The 23,302-nt window shown below is 41.1% G+C and overlaps 1 protein-coding gene across 1 annotated transcript in view; it reads right to left on the minus strand.

Moving 5' to 3' along the window:
- PITPNB (phosphatidylinositol transfer protein beta) overlaps nucleotides 1-22,458 on the minus strand; it is a 61,893-nt gene extending 39,435 nt beyond the window's left edge. The window contains exons 1-6 of the mRNA XM_045791227.2: nucleotides 22,325-22,458; nucleotides 17,337-17,367; nucleotides 14,162-14,307; nucleotides 2,565-2,656; nucleotides 1,920-1,927; nucleotides 1,337-1,411 (exon numbers count right to left, since the gene is read on the minus strand). Coding sequence (XP_045647183.1) covers nucleotides 1,337-1,411; nucleotides 1,920-1,927; nucleotides 2,565-2,656; nucleotides 14,162-14,307; nucleotides 17,337-17,367; nucleotides 22,325-22,344 — 372 coding nt within the window. The 5' untranslated portion in view covers nucleotides 22,345-22,458. The remainder of the gene's footprint in view (nucleotides 1-1,336; nucleotides 1,412-1,919; nucleotides 1,928-2,564; nucleotides 2,657-14,161; nucleotides 14,308-17,336; nucleotides 17,368-22,324) is intronic.
- Between the last annotated feature and the right edge of the window lie 844 nt (nucleotides 22,459-23,302).

A 23,302-nucleotide genomic window follows, 5' to 3' on the forward strand; every position in this document is an offset into this window, starting at 1 on the left:
GTCTGCCACCACTATTTTCTGGTAGTCCTTAGGGATGAGTTATATAACAAAATGTACCTAACCTATGTTTAACCCAATGATACACGACCAAGTCCTTGTAAACTTTAAGTCCTAGACCAACATAAGGTGACACTGTAATTAGATTTCAAGAAGCTGCACTGTGAGGTTTAAAACCTATCCTGAACTTGATTATCCTAAAGCTTTTCAGTTTTGAAAGGACAGCAATTCCTCCATTCATCATGTTAATTAATCATTTATTTCTAAGACTCCCTCCATGAACCAATTAAGATCTGTTTACAAACTGCCAAAGTTTGTCCATTTGGAAGCTGGAAAAGGCAGATCAGCTCATACACAGACTAAAGCACACCCAATCATCTCATTTAGATTCTAAATTTTAGAATCACTGTGATAAAAACATGAAATGTCAAATGATCAAGAAAAACTCATGTCAAATACTACCAATTATAATTCAAAAGTTCTATTAATTGGCACCAATCACATAACAGTGGAATCTACCACATGAACTTACTCTCCTGTAACAGCGTATGGTGAGGCTGGGACAGTAGTTCTCAAACCAGGGCATGCACCACCACGCACAGCATACCGGGCCCCACCCCTAGGGATTTTAATTTAGTAAATATGGGGTGAGAGCTGAGAATGTGCACTTCTAACAAATTCCCAGATCCTGCTGCTGGTCCAGAGACCACACTTCCGACAGCCACTGGGCCAAGGCCATCGATCAATACCAGATGCCTTCCCAAATTCTCTGACACACCTTATCAAAAGTTAATGATTACACGGAGTCTTAAATGATTTTCTTGAAATTTACTTGAGGAATAAATGTGCTCCCAACTTGTAAAAATCAGAAGCTTATCAACATTCTTGTAAAATATTCAAAGTTGCTCCTCCCTCTTGCCTTTTTGCCACTTCTCTGACATCAACCCAGCAAAGCAGAGTGGTGGTGAAAATTAAAGCAGTCTATTTGGCTTTGTAGAGTAGCTCTGACAAACATACAGAGATGAAAAGATGAAAGAAATCTAAAGTTAATGACTAAAATCGGTTTGTGAATTTTATCTCTGCTCTCCCTGTCCCAGATAAAGACAGAGGATAAAAACAACAACTCTCCACACAGTCCACTCTCGCACCAAGGCAAGGGGGCTGCGAGGGAAAGCCCCGTTTGTTGCTGATTGCTGGCCTGCCTCACTGCAATCGGACATGCCCTGGTGTGTCAAGGTACCGGTCTCCTGTAGGTGGCATCAGTCTGGTGATGAAGGATGGACTACAGTGTTCCCATTTCCAGGGGCTTCTGCACTGAAAGCCCAGAGTTGAAACTTACATTTTCTAATGTTCCCAAGTCTGGTTTGTGCCATGTTTCAATTTTAATGAAGAAATCATCTTTCATATATTCATTCTGCAGAAAACACAACAGCAAAATGACAGTGATCTTTCACCGGTTCTTTGGGGCTTTTGTCTGCAGCCTTCCCCAGCATAAGCATCCGTGCTTTGACTCTATAAGACCGATCCTCAAGTGACAAAGAATCATTAGCTACCTGTTTTTATAGACTTGTCAGGCAAACCAAATGCTGCATGCTTTTAAATAATTTAAACAACTCTACTTGTCATGCAGCATACAGGGCTAATATTAAAGAAGCTCGGAGGTTTGGTGAGCAAATACGGCATTCAAAAGAAGTAGCAGAAGCAAAATAAAGTCAACAGGGAGATTCTGAGACAAGGCTGGAAAAAACCCACTAACACTGGGAACATGTGGTGGAGTGCAGGCTGGTGGAAAGAGCACAGAGGAGAAACCATGCAGTGGTGGGCAGTTTTAATTTAAAAAGTAAGGAATGACTGAAAATAATTACTACGTAAAGCAAAACTTAAAGATGAAGAGTATGTGACACAAAAATAGTTTTACTCACCGTTACAACTGAGGCATAATGGACAGATGGGCAATAAAAGGGGAAAAATTTAAGAATATTAATCAAGGTCAAAACAATCTGTCATATTTAATGTCACGATGATTAAACTACCTGAAAACACAGAGCATTTAATAGTTTATGCCTGCAAAAGTTTCTACACAAGTCACACTACAGTTTACCTTAGATTATGGAGTTAATAATCTAATTTTAAAACAATGGTAGAATAATATCACAAAAGCAATATATCACTTTAAGGCCAACTTAGCAAAGAACAGGAAACTGTTTCAGAAGTCTGCCATACTCCTACCCTACTGTATGGGGTAATATGAGAAAAACACTATTAAAACTACACCAAAGGACACTCTTGAGTGTGGATAACCTTTCAGGTCTCACCCCTGGAGCCAGTGCAGTCAGCAAGGGCCTCAAGGTGGCTCTCATCTGAGAATGAACCAATGCCCCTCACTAAGGTCTAGGGGGAGGAACCCAGAGAAATCTCTCCTCTGCCACAGCACCTGTCGTGACTACCCAAGAACCCACAGAGGACCTTCTTGGGCATCACCCTTCTCAAAGGCATTGGCAGCAAGAGTCCCTCTCCTTATCAGCAGTGGGGACAGGAGTGGAATGACTGCCAGAAACCAGGCTTACTTGTTCTACAGTAGGGGTATGCATTCCAGGCTTTCTCGTGAAACACCAAGGAGCCCTCCGGAGCAATCATCCTGACGAACGCAGGCACTTTGCTGTGAAGAGAGAAACACTGAATACATTTTCGGTAGTGCCATCACTTCTTTGTTGGCATCTACTGGGCTACCTCAAAGAGTACTGTCATCAAAGGTGATTATGTTCTAAGTTTCACCAACTCATGTTCAAGACTGTTAGCAACATGTTGCGTTTTCAAACCCAAAGTAATCAAGTAGAAAATTAATGTAAAAACAACATCATTAAGAACATTTAGCTGTATACAGGATTTCGGGGGGAAAAAAAGAAACACTTTTGTGTCAGGCTTCTGCTCTATTTCCCCGAGGTGAAATCTCAAAGTTAACTGAGGCTATTTAGGCTTCGCATAATACAACACAGAAGTTCTCTCCTGTGGTTAGACCACACTCACTGTTTAACATGAAAGAGTCCCTGGAATATGGGAGTATCTCTGAATAAAAGCCTTCAAATACATTTTACAGAATAAACTTAAAGAAAAGTGACAATGTGAGGAGCCCCAGTGGAAATGTGACCTTAAAACATATCCAAGTATAAAATTTTGTATGGTTGGACCATGAATATCATTTGTTGCCTCAAGTACGGTTAGAGACGGGTTAAGTATATAATATATGAGGAGTCTATGCTAAGGTAATCAACAAAGAGCCCAATAGGTAAGTGGGCAAAAGATATCCACAGACAGGTGACAAACAGAAAACACAACTGGTTAACAAACAAATGGAAAAATCAGGCTTTTCAGTCTTCGAAGAAATGCAAATGGAATGACCACTTCTAATGATTGTTAAGAAAGCAGTTTACATGCACAGGCTTTTCATACAGATCAGATTCAAATCCCAACATCAGCACTTAGAAGCTGTGTGACCCTGGACACATCACTTGGCTCTCTGAACTTCCCCATGAGTTGAACACAGTTCCTACCTACTCTGCAGGGTTATTGGGAGGATTCAATCAGATAATGTCTATAATGTGTTTATCAGCACATTGCATAACACAGTAAGAGCTCAATAAACAGTAGGTACTGCTCTTTAATTATAAGTTGACATGAAGCTGAGTACTTTCACATGCCTTTCTTCACTTACATCCTAAAACAGCACTGCAAGGTACATATTCATTCATTATTCCATACAACCAGCATTTAAGTGGCTAAATAACTACATGTCAAAATTATATACTCCAAGTTGAAGCCCTATATACTTTTTCTATATCAGAACTGCTTCTCTGAGAACTGTCAAACACAACCTAATTTCCTAAGCTAGGACAAAGAACAAACTAAGGAGACTTTGGACCCAGAAAGGACTTCTGCCTCCACACTAAGATGAAGCAGGTAGCCAGAGGCAACCCTAAGAATTCTGGAAGCTAAGCAAGGCGAATGTAAGGAACCCCCACCAGCCAGAGAGCCGTGCAGCTACAGACGAGGTAGGGTGGACAGCCCCTTCGTAGCCTCCAAAGTACACAAGAACGAGTGGATGTTTTGGAGCTTTCACGACTGTGGCAAATTAAACCACCGGGAAAGAAAAGCTGAAGCACTATTACATGTGACATTATAATCGAGATTCCAAGGGCATAAAAAGATTCACCTATGCCTTTACACCCTGAAAAGATAACAATAAAGGAGAACTAATTCTTTGCGCACCCATTCTTTTCAAATCCAGGGAAGATTAATGCAAAGGGGCTTAACCTCACAAAAATAAAGCCAAGATACCTGAAAATACTTTCACATTAAAAGTCAAAGAATATCTGAAGTCCAAATTATTTCTTCCATTGCTCAAGAACTGAAACCAAAATCCCTTTAACTGGGAGAGGTCTCATCAGGGTATAATGTAACACATATGGGTGATTTTTAAAGTACACCTACAGGGGCCCCTGGGTGGCACAGCGGTTAAGCGTCTGCCTTCGGCTCAGGGCGTGATCCCGGCGTTATGGGATCGAGCCCCACATCAGGCTCTTCTGCTATGAGCCTGCTTCTTCCTCTCCCACTCCCCCTGCTTGTGTTCCCTCTCTCGCTGGCTGTCTCTCTCTCTGTCGAATAAATAAATAAAATCTTTAAAAAATAAAATAAAATACACCTACAAGATTACCTATCCATCTGAGAGTATGACAAATCTATCACTGGTTCATGTGGTCAATGTAGAAAAAGGCAGGAAAGGGGTGCGTGTGTGGTTCAGTTGGTTAAATGTTGGACTCTTGGTTTCAGCTTATGTCATGCTCTTTGGGTCATGGGATCCTGGCTCTGCGCTCAGAGGGGAGTCTAATAAAGATTCTTTCCCCTCTCTCTCCCTCCCCCTCCGTCCCTCCTCCACAAGCACATGCGTGCTCTAAATTATATAAACAAATAAATTCTTTAAAAAAAACAAAAAGAGGGATGCCTAGGTGGCTCAGTCGGTTAAGCGTCTGCATGATCCCAGGGTCCTAAGACCCAGTCCCCACATCAGGCTCCTTGCTCAGCAGAGAGCCTGCTTCTCCCTGTGCCTGCTGCCCAACCTCCCCCCAACTTGTGCGCGTGCCTGCTCTCTCTCTCTCTCTCTCTGACAAATAAAACCTTATAACTTTTTTGAAAAGAAAAGGGCAGGAAAAAAACAGCTGCATACTAGCTCAGAGACGTATTTTAATTATCCTATTTATTCCCATAGTGCCCAATAGTCTAAAAACCTTAATCATTTATCAAAAGCTCTAAAATTTGCTGACCCAAACAGAAAATTGGCAGTCAGTCACTAAAGGCCAGCAAGAACCAAATCTACAAGAAAGTTTTTTTTTTTTTTTTTAAGATTTTATTTATTTATTTGATAGAGATAGAGACAGCCAGCGAGAGAGGGAACACAAGCAGGGGGAGTGGGAGAGGAAGAAGCAGGCTCCTAGCGGAGGAGCCTGATGTGGGGCTCGATCCCATAACGCTGGGATCATGCCCTGAGCCGAAGGCAGACGCGTAACCGCTGTGCCACCCAGGCGCCCCTACAAGAAAGTTTTAACGTGTCTTCATTTTGCTCCCAAATGCCTATTTTCTTATTTCCAGGATACTACTGCACTATGTGAATTCCAACAATTGACTTTTTGACTTAGTTAAGAATGACCAAACCTCTGAGCCAGTTATTTCGAATTGACTAATTTTACATTTAACATGAGAACACTAACAAACATCTCTCCTTAGTGAATCTAATTATGGACTAAACATAGAGAAAACGCATACATAGAGTAAATAAAACTAAATTTCAATTCTGCTTTAAAGAAGAGAAATTTTCATCAGTGGCAACTTTAAAATATTCCTAACAAGACAGCTTAAATGTGCCGTTTATATAACTGACAGCATACACATTGGTTTTCTACTTCAGTATCACCTACTTACCAAGTAAATTCTGTTCTGAAAGCTTAGAGTCTCAGAAAAAGAACAAATATTAACTGAATTAACAAAATGGAGGTAGGCCTTCAAAAACAAATGAACAAGGACATTCCTCCTCTTGTTCTCCCAACGATCGTGAAATGTTCTCTCGTGACAAATCGACACTCATGACAGTGCTTAACTCAAGGTAGACACTTCTAGATTTGTCTTTTTAAGAGTCAAGCATATGGGGCGCCTGGGTGGCACAGCAGTTAAGCGTCTGCCTTCAGCTCAGGGCATGATCCCGGCGTTATGGGATGGAGCCCCACATCTGGCTCCTCTGTTGTGAGCCTGCTTCTTCCTCTCCCACTCCCCCTGCTTGTGTTCCCTCTCTCACTAGCTGTCTGTATCTCTGTCAAATAAATAAATAAAATCTTTAAAAAAAAAATTTTTAAGAGTCAAGCATAAAACAATGTCCAAGAGCAGAAAAGGTTCTTTGCCATACACAGTCCTTTTCCCACCTCAACTCTGAATGCATATGAAGAACATTCAACTTCAGGGTAAAATTCAACCAAAATGTTCCATCAATTGTGTTGACAGAGATAATATTAAGATCTAACTTCTGTAACAATGGCTGTGAACCTGTCAAGTGGTAAGACAACTTTGTCACAGTGGTAGAGGAAAACAAAGGGCTTATACGGTTTAAAAGATATGTAATAAATGACCATAATGTACACTGAACTTCTGATCTAGGAGTATTTTTTTAAAAAAATCTATTCCTGAAATACATAACACCTTGGCAAATCACTTCAAACTGCACTTTTCCCATGAAAGTTTTAAATCCACTTGTAAACAAAATGAGCAAACTGTTGAGTTCTATTTTTCCATCCTACAACCTACTAAACATCAAAATGTAGAAAAACATATGGAAGAATCTGAAGATGAGATTAATTTGCCATAAATAATCTTTCATTTTATAATCAAATGAAATATACTTTAAATACACTGGGCACCTCACCCATTCATTCACTCAAGTATTTATTTACTGAGTGTCCACTGTGCCAGGGGCTACGTAAATGACAGTGTGCAAACGGACAATTCCTACTCTGAGCTCACCTTCCAGGGAAAGAAGCAGGAAACAGAGCAGTAAATAACAAAAGGCAGTGAATTACCTCTTCCGAAGTGCAGTGAAGTCAAGGAACAGAGCACTGGACAAGTGAGTACCTGGTTTAAGGGTGCCCAAGAAGGCCTCTCTGAGGAAGTGACAATATAATGGCGATCTGAGGATGAGGAGGGCCAGCCACATGAAGACACAGGCCCCAAAGTCCTAAAATAGCTAAAGACTTGGCCTGCTTGGGTCACTCTGACGCCTGCAGCATGGCTAGACTGTAGTGAAGAAGGAACAGAGGGACGGACACAAGATGAGGATGGTGAGGTGAGCGGGGGGCAGACAGATCACAATGAGGCCCATTTTATAAGCCGAAGAGCTTGGGTTTTATTCTATGTCTGATGAGAAGCTACTGAAGGCTTTAAGAAAGAGAATGACATGACCAGATTTAAGTTTTAAGAACATTCTGACTTTGTCAATTTAGTAGAGTCATGTTAGCAAATGAAAATTAACTGTAGTGGGCAAGAGTGGATGGAAGGAAAAATTAACTCAAAATGGATCAAAGATCTACATGTAAGAGCTTAAAATGTAAAATTCTTTTTTTTTTTTTTTTTTGAGAGAAAGCAAGTGAGCAAGCGCAAGTGGGAGGAAGGGCAAAGGGAGAGGGAGAGAGAGAATCTCAAGTAGACTCTCTGCTAAGCATGGAGCCCAATGCAGGGCTCGATCTCGTGACCCTGAGATCATGACCTCAGCTGAAATAAGAGTCAGATGCTTAACTGACTGAGCCACCCAGGCGCCCCTAAAACTATAAAATTCTTATAAGAAAATGTGGATGTAAATCTTTGGGACCTTGGACTGGACGATGGTTTCTCAGGACACCAGAAGCATAAATGACAAAAGAAAAATAAGTAAACTTGGCTTAATCAAAATCATAAACTTTTTAATGCCTCAAAGGACACTATCAAGAAAGTGAGCAGAAAACGCAGAATGCAAGAAAAACTGCAAATCACGTATCTGACAAGGGGCTAGTATCTAGAATACGTAAAGAACACTTAAAACAAAACAGACAACCCAATTAAAAAACAGTTAAAAGATTTAAATGGATATTTCTCTGAAGATCTACAAATTACCAGTGAACACATGAAAGCACGCTCAACATCATTAATCAGCAAAGATACGCAAATCCAAACCTTGAAATACTACCTCACACCCATTAAAATGGCTATTACAAAAATAAAACAAAACCTGGTAGTAATTAAGTGCCGGCAAGGATATGGAGACACTGGTTCCTACAGGGTTGGGGGAATATAAAATGGTGTGGTCACTTTGGAAACAGTCTGGCAGTTCAGAAAGTGAGGAGTTACCATATGACCCAATAATTCCAACTAGGAGAGTGTGTGTGTTTGTGTTTGTATGTGTGTGTGTGTGCACATCCAAGAGAAATAAAACCATATGTCTACACAGACACTTGCACACAAGTGTTCACAGCAGCATGGTTTGAAAGAGTCAAAAGAACGCGTGGCAAGAGATCAGTGTGGAAGCAACTGGAAGAGTTCAAGAGAAAGAGATAATGGTAACTTGCATTAATGTGGTGGGTATGGAGATGGAAAAAATGGGCAGAATAACAAGAAAAATTTACAAAGTGACTTCAAATCCTGATTTGTGGGAAGAGTAAAATAACCAGACACAAATTGGCTAACTTTCAGGATATATAAAACAAGACTTTAAAGTTCTAGAGAAATAACAAAAAGAGAGAGGGAAAGAAGTGTTTTCCACATAACAAAACAGAATAGCAACGAGAAATGAAACATGCCATAAAAAGGAAACAATGCATTACAGAAGTATTTCTGATATTCTTCTGGAATAGGATCACTTTATTTAGAAAACTCGGAACTGTGCAAAATTGAAGACTTAAGAACTATACACAAAGAAAAAACTTTGCGTTGATGACTGATTTGCAACTCAAGAATGAATTACCATATTGGGCTGATATTTATCAATTTCTTATGTATACTTATTCAAAGATGCTCTCTGATGTGAATCATCAGATATAATCGATCTTTGCATTCTCAGGTGATTTAAACTCATTTTTAAACAGGAACATAACTTTAGTTCCTGGCAAATGACTCTTCTGCTTACAAAATAGAGCTCTTAACTGGAACCACATGAAATTTTAAAATGATTTTCAATTAAACCTCTACTGTTTCAACCTTTGGGGAACAAGACCATTCAGGAGTTGGCCCAGCTTTATGAATTCTCTGTCATTCAGGACTGACTAGAGATGGTGAAGATATAATGCTTATGAGGAATAAAAGAGTAAAGCTGATTTTCCCCAAGAAGGGAGAAAAAACAACAAAAGGACTGGTCAGTGTGTTCCTTCCTACGAAGTCTCAGGAGAGCTGCCAAATTTTCTCTGAAATAACCATCTCAAAGGTTGCAACAGATTTCCTTGCCTTGCTTCAAAATCTTTGCCTGATAAGAGCTGTTCTCTCTCCACCATCCATTATTAAGTATATATTGAACATCATAAAGAAACATACTCAAACTTTTATGGTCAATGGGGTATTAAGACAATATGTACACATGAAATACGTGATCCAGTGTCAAAATGAGTAGATGTGACAAAAAGTGATGAAGTTTATGGAAGAAGAAAAGTAGTCAGGGAATGCCTCTGCACAGGACAGAGCTGAGCTATGCTCAGGAAACTGCGTTTATGGGCAAACCCACATCACAACAAGAAAAGAACCTAAGGAGCTGAACATGGCACTTCTAGAGGACAATGAAGAGTCAGGCTTGCTTAGAGCCAATAGCTTTTATTCTGGACAGTTGTAACAACTGGAAGACATTGATAATCTTGAGTAGTTTATTAAGTTTAACTTTATTCTGGAAGACGACTTGAGACTTTAAAGACTATGAGAACATGGGATACGGTGAAATCCACGGTCTTGGGAGAACTGCTCTGTAAACTCCTTTGGCATTCACTTCAGAAAATGGAAAATATTCTAACCCTCCCACAGGGCTCAGCAGTAGAGCAACGTGATTAAGAGGGCAAGTTCTGGAGTCACAATGACTGCCTGGGTTCATGGCCTATCTCTGCTACAGCAACGACACAGGGGCCAGTTACACCTTTCTGGACCTTCGTTTCCTCACTAGGAGAGGTTGCTATGGGGAATCGCTGAGCTCTCCCCTAGAGCATGTACAGTGACCAGCACAGAGTAAGAATACAGTAAGGACTAGATCCTCTGCTTAGAATTACCGTGGGCAACTACTTACTGTAAATTATCAAAGGATATGGAAAGAATCTCATTATCCTGTAAAATTATTATTTGAGATTCAAGGGGGGAGAAAAGTCAACGGTCACTAAATTATGGGGGTTTTTTAATACCTTGCCAAGACTGTTTCTCAATCTTCTGGTTAAGATGAAGTGTGTGTATCTTAGACCAATAAGTGTTTTGCTGAAATGGGAAAGCATACTGGCCAGAGAATCCAGAGGCGTTGATTCCACTGGGTAAAGTGGATCTCAGAATTCCAAGTATCACAAACGTACAATAAGGTATCGGTGGCCTCAGGCAACAAATTTAGCCAGCCACATCTGCAATTCTATTGCTGCTATACAGTGATAGTGCACACAGTACTAGAAGTTACCCAGTGGAGCACATGCTGAAAAAGGGAACATATATTACCGGACACAAACTTAACTTCCTCAGGGAGAGAGCTCTAAAACTCTCTAGGAACTGTGGGTAGGCCTACAGCATGCTGAACCCGCAGGATGCCCTTGCAGGATACTGACGTCTGACAGGCTGCGCCACCAGCCCTGTGTCGTGATTGCTATCTTTCCTATGGCACAGTGAAGGCCTCAGCACTCACTGTCAAATGATTCTTTGCCCTTCCATAATCTAGTTATGCCGTGGCTATTGGGCCTTCGGCACAACACTGATACCTTGGAGCATGGGGACATCTGATTGCCTTGCCCTGTTACTGTTCTCGCCCCCAGAGTACAGCAACAGTTGGTCCTGGTTTTGTCTTTATTACCGGACAGGTTTTTGGTTGTTCCACACTACTATTAGAGAGGCTACTACCTGCCACACTGCCTGAGATACATCGGTGCCACCCTCTTTCCTTTGTTCCTTTCCTCTCCACGCTCTGTCCCTAGCCGCTATCTTTGTGTGACAAAGCCAGCCTCCCGTGGGCATCAAACAGCCCTGACCATCTAATCAGACCCCCTCCCCTCCCTTCTCATGGGACACCTGTGCTCATCAGGTCCTGAGTGCTTGTTGTCAGGGACTTGGGACTGCCTACTCGTGACCAAAAGAGCATGGGATTAGAGCCCAGAGAATCCAGGTCACAATCACCATTCTGCCACTTACTAGCTGTGTGACTTTGGGTAAACATGCACTTTAGTATCCTCTTAGGTACAATAGGCATATCGCCTATTTTTCAATAGGAGTAATGAGGAGTCAGTAAGTGCAGGACAGGGTAAAACCAAAAGGTACTAGGAATGATTTCAGCTCCTTCTAGGAATGAAGAAGCCAGGAGAGCACAGGGAGGCTGGCCTCCAGAGAGCCACGGTTTTCCTTTATTTAATCTATTAAAAGCCTGAGAGGAATTCTGAACCTCATCCCCAAATAAGCTCTTCAGAACAATTAACATCTCTTGAACGAACCATATTTATACAGCCCTCTTCAATTTAAGAGATTTATTATTTATGGCTGGAATGTCATCTGAATCAGATGTCTCAGAATATTTATTATTTTTCTAATTAAAAATACAGAAGAGTAAAAAAATCTTAAATCACCCATAATCCCACCACCAAGAGAAAAACATTAACATTTTAATTAATCTCTTTCTAGGCCTTTTTCTGATTAGTTTTTTTAAATACATGTAATCTAGTGCATATTTATATTTATGTACATATTTAGCAACTAATCTTTTCCATGTAATGATATATCAAACATTTCCCCAATTTCCAACTCTCAGTTTTCAAATGAAGGGTATTTTGAATCTATTTCATGATTATTCCCATATGGACATCATACACCAACAGGAAGTTTTATATATCGAACTTTCTGGTTAATTTTAGAATCCCCAGAGAAAGTTAAATGTTTACAATAAAAAAAGTTTTATGTGTTGGTAAAATTCAATTAATGAATAAATATAAAATACTAAAAAATAAAACTATACAGAAGCAAATTCAATACTATTAACACAATGTAGATCATACCATCTAGAACGCCACATTTTTCTTCAACTGACACAGTTTTTTAGATATACTTAGGGTGCTAACAAATTAACAGGAACCATGACTAAGACAGTCTCTATGGATAACTGATTGATCAGAATTATTGCCTTCATTTAAACCTGTGTCAGAAACAAAGAAACACTGTGTTCTAGGAGGAAAAAAAACAATAAAATTTAAGATTCTGTAAAGTGATAACCTACTTTATATTCCATGTGTCAGTATAAACCAAGTGGCGGTCTTAAACTGAAAAAACAGGAAACACTGATAATCACAGCTCACCTGCAACTTTAAGGAGCTCTACAAAAACATGGGTGTTACTCATTTCAATATGAAGACAATAAAGGCAAGAAAAGATCAAAGACCTCTGCTACTTTTTAAAAGATTTTATTTATGTATTTGTCAGAGACAAAGAGACAATGGGAGCAGGAGCAGAGGGGGAGGGGCAAAGGGAGAGGGAGAAGCAGACTCCCCTCTGAGCAGGGAGCCCGATGCGGGACTCAGTCCCAGGACACTGGAATCATGACCTGAGCCAAAGGCAGACACTTAACCGACTGAGCCACCCAGGTGTCCTGATTCCTCCTACTCTTAATAAATTAGGGGGACTACTGACAAAGTGGACTCTTAAAAACCATTACTGATCTTTTGCCCTTGGACAAATACTGGTATGCATTTTCTGTTTTAAAATATTTATGCCAGGGGTGCCTGGGTGGCTCAGGTCAAGATGTCAGTGTTGTTGGATTGAGCCCCATGTCAGGCTCCATGCTCAGCAGAGTCTGCTTAAGATTCTCTTTCTCTCTCCACCCCTCTGCCCCCTACTCACTTGCTTTCTCTGAAATAAATAAAATCCTTTTAAAAAAATCTTTACGCCAAAAATAAGAGATTAGACAGCCAAACTCAGGAGAACTTCTATAAACCGAAGGGATAAAAACAATGAATGAAAGATTTCAACAGTCAAGTCACACAAGAAATTCAAATGGTCTAATAGGAAAACACATTCAACTTTACTAATAAAGCATGCAAATTTAAAGAAGAGACTACTTCTGTGTATCAAATTGGCAAAAAAAATAAACGGAGAAAAATATGGAAAATGAACACTACCAAACTCTTCGAGGGTATCTGGCAGAAATATCAAAATTTTAAATAAGCTTGTCCTTGAAGCAAACTCCCACTTTTATACATTTCTCCTAGAAAAATAGTAACCTAACGCATGAAGACATATACAACCATGTTCACAGAAATATTATTCGTAACATGCAAAGAGAAAAATACCTAAAACACCTAAATTGACTTATCATTTAGAGAATGGTTAAATCACCTATGCTTTGTTCATACTAGGAAAGGTCACTCAGCCTTCCAAAGAAGGACATGGATATTAAATAACATGGCAGGGTGTTCACAGCGTGTCACTCCGTGAAAAACAAAGCCAACTGCAGAACCATATGTATGGTAGGATCCCGTCTGCCATTGAAAACAAAAAATGACACAAGTGACAGCTCTCTGTATGTTTATTTTTAAAAATGTATTTGAAAATGTATAGAAAATGATGCAGAAGGAGAAACTGTTTCTACTGTTTCTCCCTGGGGTTATGGATATGTGACGGCAAGAGGCGGGGACTAAGTTTTTATAACCTTCCCTATTGTTCGAATTTTTTTAATAAACAATGATATCACTTTTATAATTTAAAAATAACCAATTAGGGGGAGGTTCCCTCAAAACATTAAAATGCAACATATTGTCAGAGTAAAATTTAAAAAGTACCTCAGCACACGGCCCAGGAAGTTAGGGAGTTATCTGCTCAATAAGTAAGCTGGAGAATTAAGGCATCATCTTCAATAGAATGACTAAGCATCAGATGTGTACAATTAGCTTACCTCTTTAGGTGATAGATTTTGTGTGTATACTGTCCCTTTTCTCCATCCTTCTCATAAGGTTCATTTTTTAAGACTTCAATTCCTTCTCCACCACCAGTTTCATTCTTACTAGCTTCTGCAACAGAGTAAAGCTGCCCAACCTGATACTGGAATTTCAGAGCACAGAATTTCATTAAGCCAGTAGTACCTGCAAAAATTTCCTATGCTAAAATCTTACCATATATGATATAGAAAAGCTTGTCCAAACCATTCAGCACATCTGATCCATATGAAAACATGACTCAAATTAAAAATTAATATGCTTAGGAAGATTAAACACTAGATGATCCTACAGCTTCAAGAAACTATATAATATTTCATGAGATTTCCATGATTTGAGAGAATTGCTAGTTGCAAATAATCTAGGGTGCCTTCATAGGTACTACCCACTTATCAAGAAAACATTATGATGCTTGGCCCAACTTTTTGTATAATATACATTTGTATTTTCCAAAGCATTTTCATATTTATTCTATCCCATCTAATTTCACAAAATTCTGGGGGAAAAAAGGCATAAAGGAATATAATTGTTACTCTGCTAATCAAGAAAGCCAAGCAACCAGAATACCACTGCCAATGATAAAGAGGAGGTATATAAAGCATAATAAAAAAAGGCTGAAAATACAAAGAACCATTACAGTCCAAATTTTAGTATACCTCTGGGGTTTTTTCTCCCCAGGACTTATGCCTGACATACCCAATTTAGCCCTTGTCCACCTCAAGAGAAGCAGTATTGGGTACCCAGGATCAAAACTGTTAATTGTAAAGTTCTCCAGTAAACAGAAACTGTTTTTAAAGTATTAGAAACACACAAGAATTACTATAAAAGGCAAGAAATCGCTGACAGTGGTTTCTATTTCATTTTAAAGTGAACCAGAATTCTCAATGGCCTGAACCAATACCTGTGAGTGGGCTGTATTGTTCTGTGCCAATCTGGAGCTACTAACAGTTACAACAAATAATAAAAAGCAAAGTTCTCATGTTCTAATTTGTTCTAGTGACTCAACCATGGCACTGTCTTCAATCTCTTCAAATTTGGCTAAATTTCTTCCTGCCAGGGGCGCCTGGGTGGCACAGGGGTTAAGCGTCTGCCTTCGGCTCAGGGCGTGATCCCGGTGTTCTGGGATCGAGCCCCACATCAGGCTCCTCCGCTAGGAGCCTGCTTCTTCCTCTCCCACTCCCCCTGCTTGTGTTCCCTCTCTCGCTGGCTGTCTCTATCTCTGTCAAATAAATAAATAAAATCTTAAAAAAAAAAAAAAATTTCTTCCTGCCAGTGAGGATAGCCTGAAGAAACGCTTTTCTTTGTTTTTAAGCATATTTTCGAAGAAAAGCTATCTCTAAAAATGAATCATTCAAAATGAACATTTTATTTGAGACAAAAAATAGGAGTAGTTGTAAACTCAGTAAATATTTATAACTAAAAAGTCCATGGGAATATGACACTATCTTGAAGGTTAATTTAAATACACACTAATTCAATCACTCAATCTGGGTTTAGGAGGCTAGAACCAAACACATTTCTTAAATGCAACAAAAATAATTTCTGTAGGGATTTTAGACTGCAGGGAGGGTGTATTTCTTCTCTGGTTTTTGTGATACAACACCAGGGTTAGTCCAATAATGCTATAATCCTTAAGTCCTTTAAAATGTACTTTTCAACACTGTCATATTTTTAAAGTATGATTAAAATGTCTCTAAGTCAAAAGGTAAATTTAATCTTGGTCAGGAACAGAGTAACAACTTTACAAAGAAACAACTAAACAACAGTATCCAAAAAATGTTATTAATGCGCTGATATTTTGTGGCATGCCACTAGCCTTTCATTCTCATTTTTAAGACTAATTTAAATAGAGACAGAAGACATATTTAGTAAGTCTGAACAGAAGAGTTGAGATTATTTTCAGTGACAACACCAAGACTCAGAAAGATTTCGACAAGTTGATCCAGCTAACTGAAATACAAGAAAAAATTTAACAAAAACAAATGTCAATTTTCACATTCAAGTTCAAACAACCAATTGCCCAAGTAAAGCATAGGGGTGCCTGGTTTGTCTTGAGTGTTTTAATATGGGGAAACCTCAGGCACTACTGAGATATACACAACTATGTTCAAGTCTACTTTAAGCTGTGCCAGACAGTTACTCATTTTTAGTTCCTGCATTGTTTTTTTTTTTTCTTTTCTGTCTTCTGTCAGCTGTCACTTCTTAGGTTATCAGTTTGTTTTGTCCCACTTTCAATTCGCTGCTTCTAATCTACTGTCAGCTCCAGGAAAACCAAATAACTGAGCAAGTGCAAACTGTGTGCAAGTTACAGAATGACCCAGCGGGCTTTGTGGGGCTTGCTACACATATCTCAGTTTCTCTTCTATCCTCCTTCCCGGCTCTACCACAAATACCTACAACTGAAGGACACGCAAGTTCTGAACAGGTAGTATATTTCCGTATTATGAGCAGATCAAGGGAGATAATAATCTCTCAGTTACGTGCTGGTCAGACAACGTCTGGAATACTGTTTTCAGTTAAGAGCAACAACTACAACACAAGCAGCAGTGAGACCAGCTGGTAAGGAAGTCTAGAGGTCATGTTATACGAGGCCAAATGAACATGCTGGGAATATTTAACCCTGTGACCTCATGTAGAGAAGATGGAACAAAAGAACTTGGGGGGAGGAGAGAGAATGGCCAAGAGAAAACCTGAAGGGCTACCATATGCCAGACAGAACAGGCTTATTTTCCACTGCACAAGTGGAAGGAACTGTAAACAACAAACATTATTTGAAAGCAAAGTTTGGCTTAAAGACAAATGTTTAAAATACCCAGCAGAAAAACAGACTTTCTCTAAGCAGCAAGTTACTTAGCCTTAAAGTGCTTATGTTGAGGCTAGAACCTCCTTTCTCTCAGATACTGTAGCCAGAATTCCTAAACTGGGCAAAAGATTAAACTACATTCTTTAGAGCCTTCCAAAACAAGGCAGTGTAACAGAATTCATTTACAATGAATTATCTGTAATACACCACAATTCATTTTGTCACATAAACTGGAATGCAAAGGTAAATACATACAACAAAAATATGACTGTAGATTAACATACTGAAATAAACCATATCAATAAAATAAAACAGAAAAAATCAAGACTCACCTCCTGAACAGAACACGGCAAAACCACACGGCTGAAACGACAAAAGAAAAAAAATATGTCACGTATGAAATATTTGGCTTTAAAACACAGACCTCTACACTTAGAAGAACTTTTGCTTAAATCTAGTGATAGCATAATACAAGGATATCATTGTCTTTGCAATGCCTACGGCTCTAAATAAGAATTTTTAAATTGGGGAAATAAAACTATCATTTGTGGGTCTCAATGATCCCTCCCATTTAGTGTCCTCATTGTACCAAGACCCCAAACACGCAGTTGCAGAGATTCTTGTGAGGAGAAAAGGAACAAGAGAAAACTCACCACTGAAAATTACAGGGTACTGAATATATTATTTTTAGACTGTCTGGTCAGGTTGCCCTCATGAAATTTTTAGTATGGTTTCATTCTCCATCTATATGCTATATATTTTTTTTAAACGATATTTCTCATAGAATATGTCTTGAATCTCAGGAATGAATGCTTCCAAAAACTCTTCCCACTATCCGATTAGTCCTCAGTTTTATTAAGAGAAAAACAAGTGAAAGATGCAACAAGAAAAGACTTTACCAAGGGAAATACTTTGAACCTTAGAAATAGAACCCCTTCCAGGGCAGACGCAATATAAGGTTGACTGGTGTTTGATCTTGTTCAAGAGTTTGTTACTAGACCAACAAAAGGACTGAAATGGAAGCATAATACTCCTGAAGATATAATCCAAAAAAAGAATAGTATGGTAAATTATATCAGAATATTGCACTTTATCACCAGATTTTTATAGGGAAGTACCTTCACTTATCTCCCACAGAAACTCTGAAAATCCCTGAATATCAATTATCTCATGATAATAGCTCATGGCCAAGACAGCAACTTCTTTTTTTGGCCTGGCCTTCTCAGACTTTTCCCTGCTAACCATTAAGGTACCATAGCAATGTTATGTAAACTTTGATTTTAACTCTCTACTATAAGGATAGGGGAAAAAAATACCACAACGGTTACCTTGATTTTCATTTTATAGAAAATTCCCAACAGTTTCTCCTCATTCCAACTTCTCTTCAGCTGCACTATCCACCCACCCCTCTCTCCCTATTCTCCTCAAACATCTATGCCTGAGTCCTCACATCACCTTGATCTCCAACACGTATAAAACATGCCTCCTGTTATTCTCCCCTCCTTCACTATCGGGGGTCACTCATCGCTCTTTGTCTTTCTGATAATGGTCACCTAAAGACAATGAACATTCTCAAACACCATGATATACTAATTCTTATTCTCATCAAAAATAAACTTGTTATACAAAAATCCTTGCATACCTAATCCTTTAAACTGTCTCCTCTGAGTACACACTAATTTGTTCACTGTCTCAATAACAGAAAATAAACTGGGGCCAAGAGGGTTGTAGCAGGGGGAGAGGCAGACTAAGATATAGATTGAAGGGCGCCTGGATGGCTCAGTCGTTAAGCGTCTGCCTTCAGCTCAGGTCATGATCCCAAGGTCCTGGGATAGAGCCCCGCATTAGGCTCCCTGCTCAGCGGGATGCCTGCTTCTCCCTCTCCCACTCCCCCTGCTTGTGTTCCCTCTCTTGCTGTGTCTCCCTCTGCCAAATAAATAAAATCTTAAAAAATATATATATATAGATTGAGAGCATATTCTGGAAGATAGAGACAGAGATATAGGTTGGGAGCATATTTTTAGGGTCCGGAATACAATAATAAGAAATCTATTACATTTATTAGGCAACAAGGAATCCAGGAAGGTTGTTCCAAAAGGGAAGTGACAGGATTATAGCTAATCTAAAGAAGTCATCTGTAGCTGGTTTAAAAACATTGAGAGGCAGGAGTATGGGGAAAAACCATCTTTGGGGAGGCTGGGCAAGGGTTTACAAAGATTTGAACCAAGATGACGGGCTGCAGAGGAAATGGAAGGAACAGAGAGGAAAGAGTTAAACACTTCCCGGAACTTTCACAAAACCAAAGAATCACTGCTGAGTAATTTTAACAACTACTCACTAGTGGGAAGATCCCTATTTTTATATAACAACACTTTCAGCAAAACTTATTTCACAAAATCAAAGTGACTGATTAAGACATTCTGAATGAATGATGAGTCAAACTCTTCAAGATTTGCTTAATGAAAAGTAAAAGGAATAGACAGGCTTTGATTTCCTCTTTTTCTCAAAGCCTCATTCAACTTTTGTAACAATTTGAAAATTTTCAAAATTCTCTGAAAATCCTCAGGAAAATAATTTTCCAAATGCAACTAGCAACTAGTTCTTTAAAACTAGGACTTTACATTAATGGCAACTTCATGTGTTGCTTAAGTGACAACTTAAAAGGAACTCCCCACCCTGAGAAGTCATTTCTAACCTTTTAATATGTCAAAAATAGATGGCATTTTTTTAAAGACAACAAACATTTGCTAAAATATTTTATAGTTTACCAACATCTTCACATAGGAATGACCTATACATTGCTCCTGACCAAAAATAATTTTAGAAAGTTGACTTGCAGGGGCGCCTGGGTGGCACAGCGGTTAAGCGTCTGCCTTTGGCTCAGGGCGTGATCCCGGCGTTATGGGATCGAGCCCCACATCAGGCTCCTCTGCTATGAGCCTGCTTCTTCCTCTCCCACTTCCCCTGCCTGTGTTCCCTCTCTCGCTGGCTGTCTCTATCTCTGTCGAATAAATAAATAAAATCTTAAAAAAAAAAAAAAAAAAAGAAAGTTGACTTGCAAATAGGAAGAATCATTTTTTCATTCAACATTGAGCACTTACAGTGTGGTAGCCTAGATGCTATGCTGGGTACTAGAAACAAAATAAAAACAGCCTCTGCTTTCAGAAAGTCTAAAAGGAGGGGAAAAAAAAAATCTAGGGAGACATACATGAAGAGTGAACATCAAGCAATGTAATCTCTAACACCTTGAAAAAATTACATTTGGGCACATTTCGGCATGTTACCTTGGCGCATTTAAATTTTTATAATGAAAGTAACGGTTTCACAAAAAGCATATTGTGCAAATTCCCAATGGGAACTCCTTTCCATGAGTTAGCTTGATACTCCTCACATAACTGTCAAAAGGATCTACTGAACACTTAATTCACATTTTAGGAAAGAGGAAATAACTCTAATAAAAATGACGAGATCTATGATGTAAGATCAGTTCTGCAACTCACTTGCTATGTGACTTGGGCCAAGTCAATTTCCTTCTGTCTTGTTTCCTCCATTTGTCTTAATATCTGCCACCTACCTACATTACAAAGATGTCAGAGTAATAAATAAAACTTTCATGATACATTGTATAAACGACTTGGAAGAAAAGCTTTATATAAATCCAGAGTTCTATCCTAGAAACAAACTTTATCCAAAAATGTGTCTTTTCTCAGGATCCCTGTCACTGACCACAGTTGCAATTTTTCATTAACTTAACAAGTACTTATTGAGCCACTACTATGCTCCAAGGACTATTTTAAGAGTTGGGAATATGGAAGTGAGCAATAGAGACAAATTCGTGGAGCTTGCATGTAGCAAGAGAATACATGTAGTAAAATAGGAAAAAAAAAAGGGTGACTGTATTGCATGGTAGACGGTGATAATTGCTACTGACAACAATAATGCAGGAAGGCAAATACCAAATGGTGGGGGTTGCAATTACGTCTTCAGAGAGGGACTCCCTAAGAAGGTGATACTTAAGCAAAGACCTGAAGGAGGTAGGTTAGTGATATGAGGAAAGAGCACTTCAGGCAGAGGGAACAGCAAGCAGAAAGGCACTGAACTAAGCTTTTTTTTTTTTCCTGAAGTAATGAAAGAACTATAAGGAAGCTTGAGCTTGAAATGGACATGGGCACGTGCAGGGTAGTAAATGTGATGACAGCAGAACAGAAAATAATGAAAGACCTTGTGGGCTATTGTAAGGACTTTTTTATTCACAGTGAGATAGGGAGTCTTTGGAGGGTTTTAAGCAGAGAAGTGACAGTAGTGACTTTCTAAAGGAAGTTTAAGAACGCTAAAGATAAAGTGTCTTAAGATAACTAAATTAAGCCAAAATCTACGTTTAAGAATTTAAAGTGAGAAAAGCATTCGAAAAACCAAAGAACAGGCCATACTCGAAATCCCTAGTTGCCCACAGGATGCTGACGGTACGACCCAGCTGTGACAGCTCAACAATCACGGCTAAACAGATTTCCTGTGATAGTTACAGTGCCTGCCGGTGGGAAATGCCGTAACCTTTCAACAGAATCACTCCGCGGGTCTAATGCACCTGAAAACCCTTCCATTTGACAGGCCACGTGTTAACAATTCCTCACTTCAACCCCGTGAAGTGGGTGGAACCCAGTGTCACCCCATCTTAAAGATGTGAAAACTGAGACTGAAAACAGAGAGACCGCTCTCCTGATTAAGTCAACTGAGCTGCCCTGGGGAGCGCAGTTTTTCTGAACTCGCAGCTCCTGGCTTGAACTTCAGGGCGCCTACGTCCCACCTCGAGTCTCGACACCGGGGCTGTCTTCACCTCGCAAGCCCATCTTCCGCGGGCTACAGGTAGGCTCCACCCCACAAGACAAATCACTGTCAGACCCACCGCGCCTCCCCACCTCGGGCTCCGACTCGGTCCCCGGCTCAGTCCCCCGCCGCGGGCCTGCGGGTGGGCCCAGGATGGGACTGGAGGTGGGGGGTGGGGAGAAGGCGGGTCCCAGCGGAAACTCCCGGCCTCGCCTTCCCGAGCCACGCGCTCCGACCGGGACCCAGGCGCCTCCGCCCCACGGGAGTGGGCGGCGGTGTTACCACGGCAACGCCAGAGAAGAGGGTCTGGGGGCGCGCAGCGGTGAGGCCTTTAAGTGGGCCGGGGGCGCGGGCCGGGGGGAGGGGGCGCGCGCAGGGAGCGGCCAGCCAGAGGCTCGCTCCTTTCTAGGAATATTCCGCTTCCGCAACTTCTCAATCAGTGAGTCTCCCACCACCGCCATCGCGTAGCCTCGCTCGCGCCCACCGACCCACTCACAATTCCTTAATCAGCACCATCTTCCCGGAACCCCCTCACAGCTGCCGCCGCTACCGCCGCCGCCGCCGCCGCTACCGCCCCTCACGGCGCTTGCGCGGCCCCGCCTCCTTGCTCCCACCACCACCACCCCGAACCACCGCGGCGCCTGCGCGTCCACACCCTTCCGCCGCGACTCGTCGCGTCAGCGCACGCGAGGGGCTAGCTCCGCCCCAGTCCAGCGCCCCACCCTGGGCTCGCGGAGCTTCCACTGCGGCTGCGCGGCTGGCTGAGGAGGGCGGGGGGTGGCGTGCGGCTTCTACTGTTGCTGCTCACGCCAGACGCACGCTCTCTAGTCCTCTTCTTGCGGCTCCTCCCTCCAGTCAAGTTCCGTCCCGGCTAGTGTGGAGCCTACGCTCTTTGGTGAGTTTTCCAATCAGTTCCCTGGAAGTCGTTTCCTAGTGACCAGCGCTAAACTTTTTCCCACCGCTTTTGAGAGGAGGTCCTCTCCTGGAGCTCTCACTCTGAGGTCCACGTGGAAGACTTGTATCGGACTGGGGAGGCCGACGCCACCGCATTCTGCTCCCTGGCGGGCTCCGTCCCATTCCGCGGGGCTGAGACTTAATGATTCGCGGCTCACGTGCATATTCCGGCAGCTTCGTGAGTGCAGCCGTGTGACCGTTGCTTACCTGGCTAGGGCCAGCAGCTGTGGCCACACAAGCGCCCCAGAGCCCGAATCCACCCCAGAATCCAGTGCCTCGACAGGAGGAGCGTCCACCACTGGCGACAGGTCCCCTGTGGGGGCAGGAAGGGGACCTGGGTGGGAGGGCGGTCGCGCAGCCACAGTGAGCGCCCGCGCGACCCTCCCACCCACACCCAGGCTCCAGCCTTCCCGAAAGCCAGAAAGTGGACCTTCGGATGAGTGGTGGCCCCAGGGGGTCACCCGCGTACTCTGTGCCAGGCACAGTTCCAGGCACTGGGGATACATCTGGAAACAGAATC

This window comes from Ursus americanus, chromosome 30 (genome assembly GCF_024610735.1).
Source record: "Ursus americanus isolate L20-20 chromosome 30, mUrsAme1.1.p, whole genome shotgun sequence".
Classification (NCBI taxonomy): Eukaryota; Metazoa; Chordata; class Mammalia; order Carnivora; family Ursidae; genus Ursus; species Ursus americanus.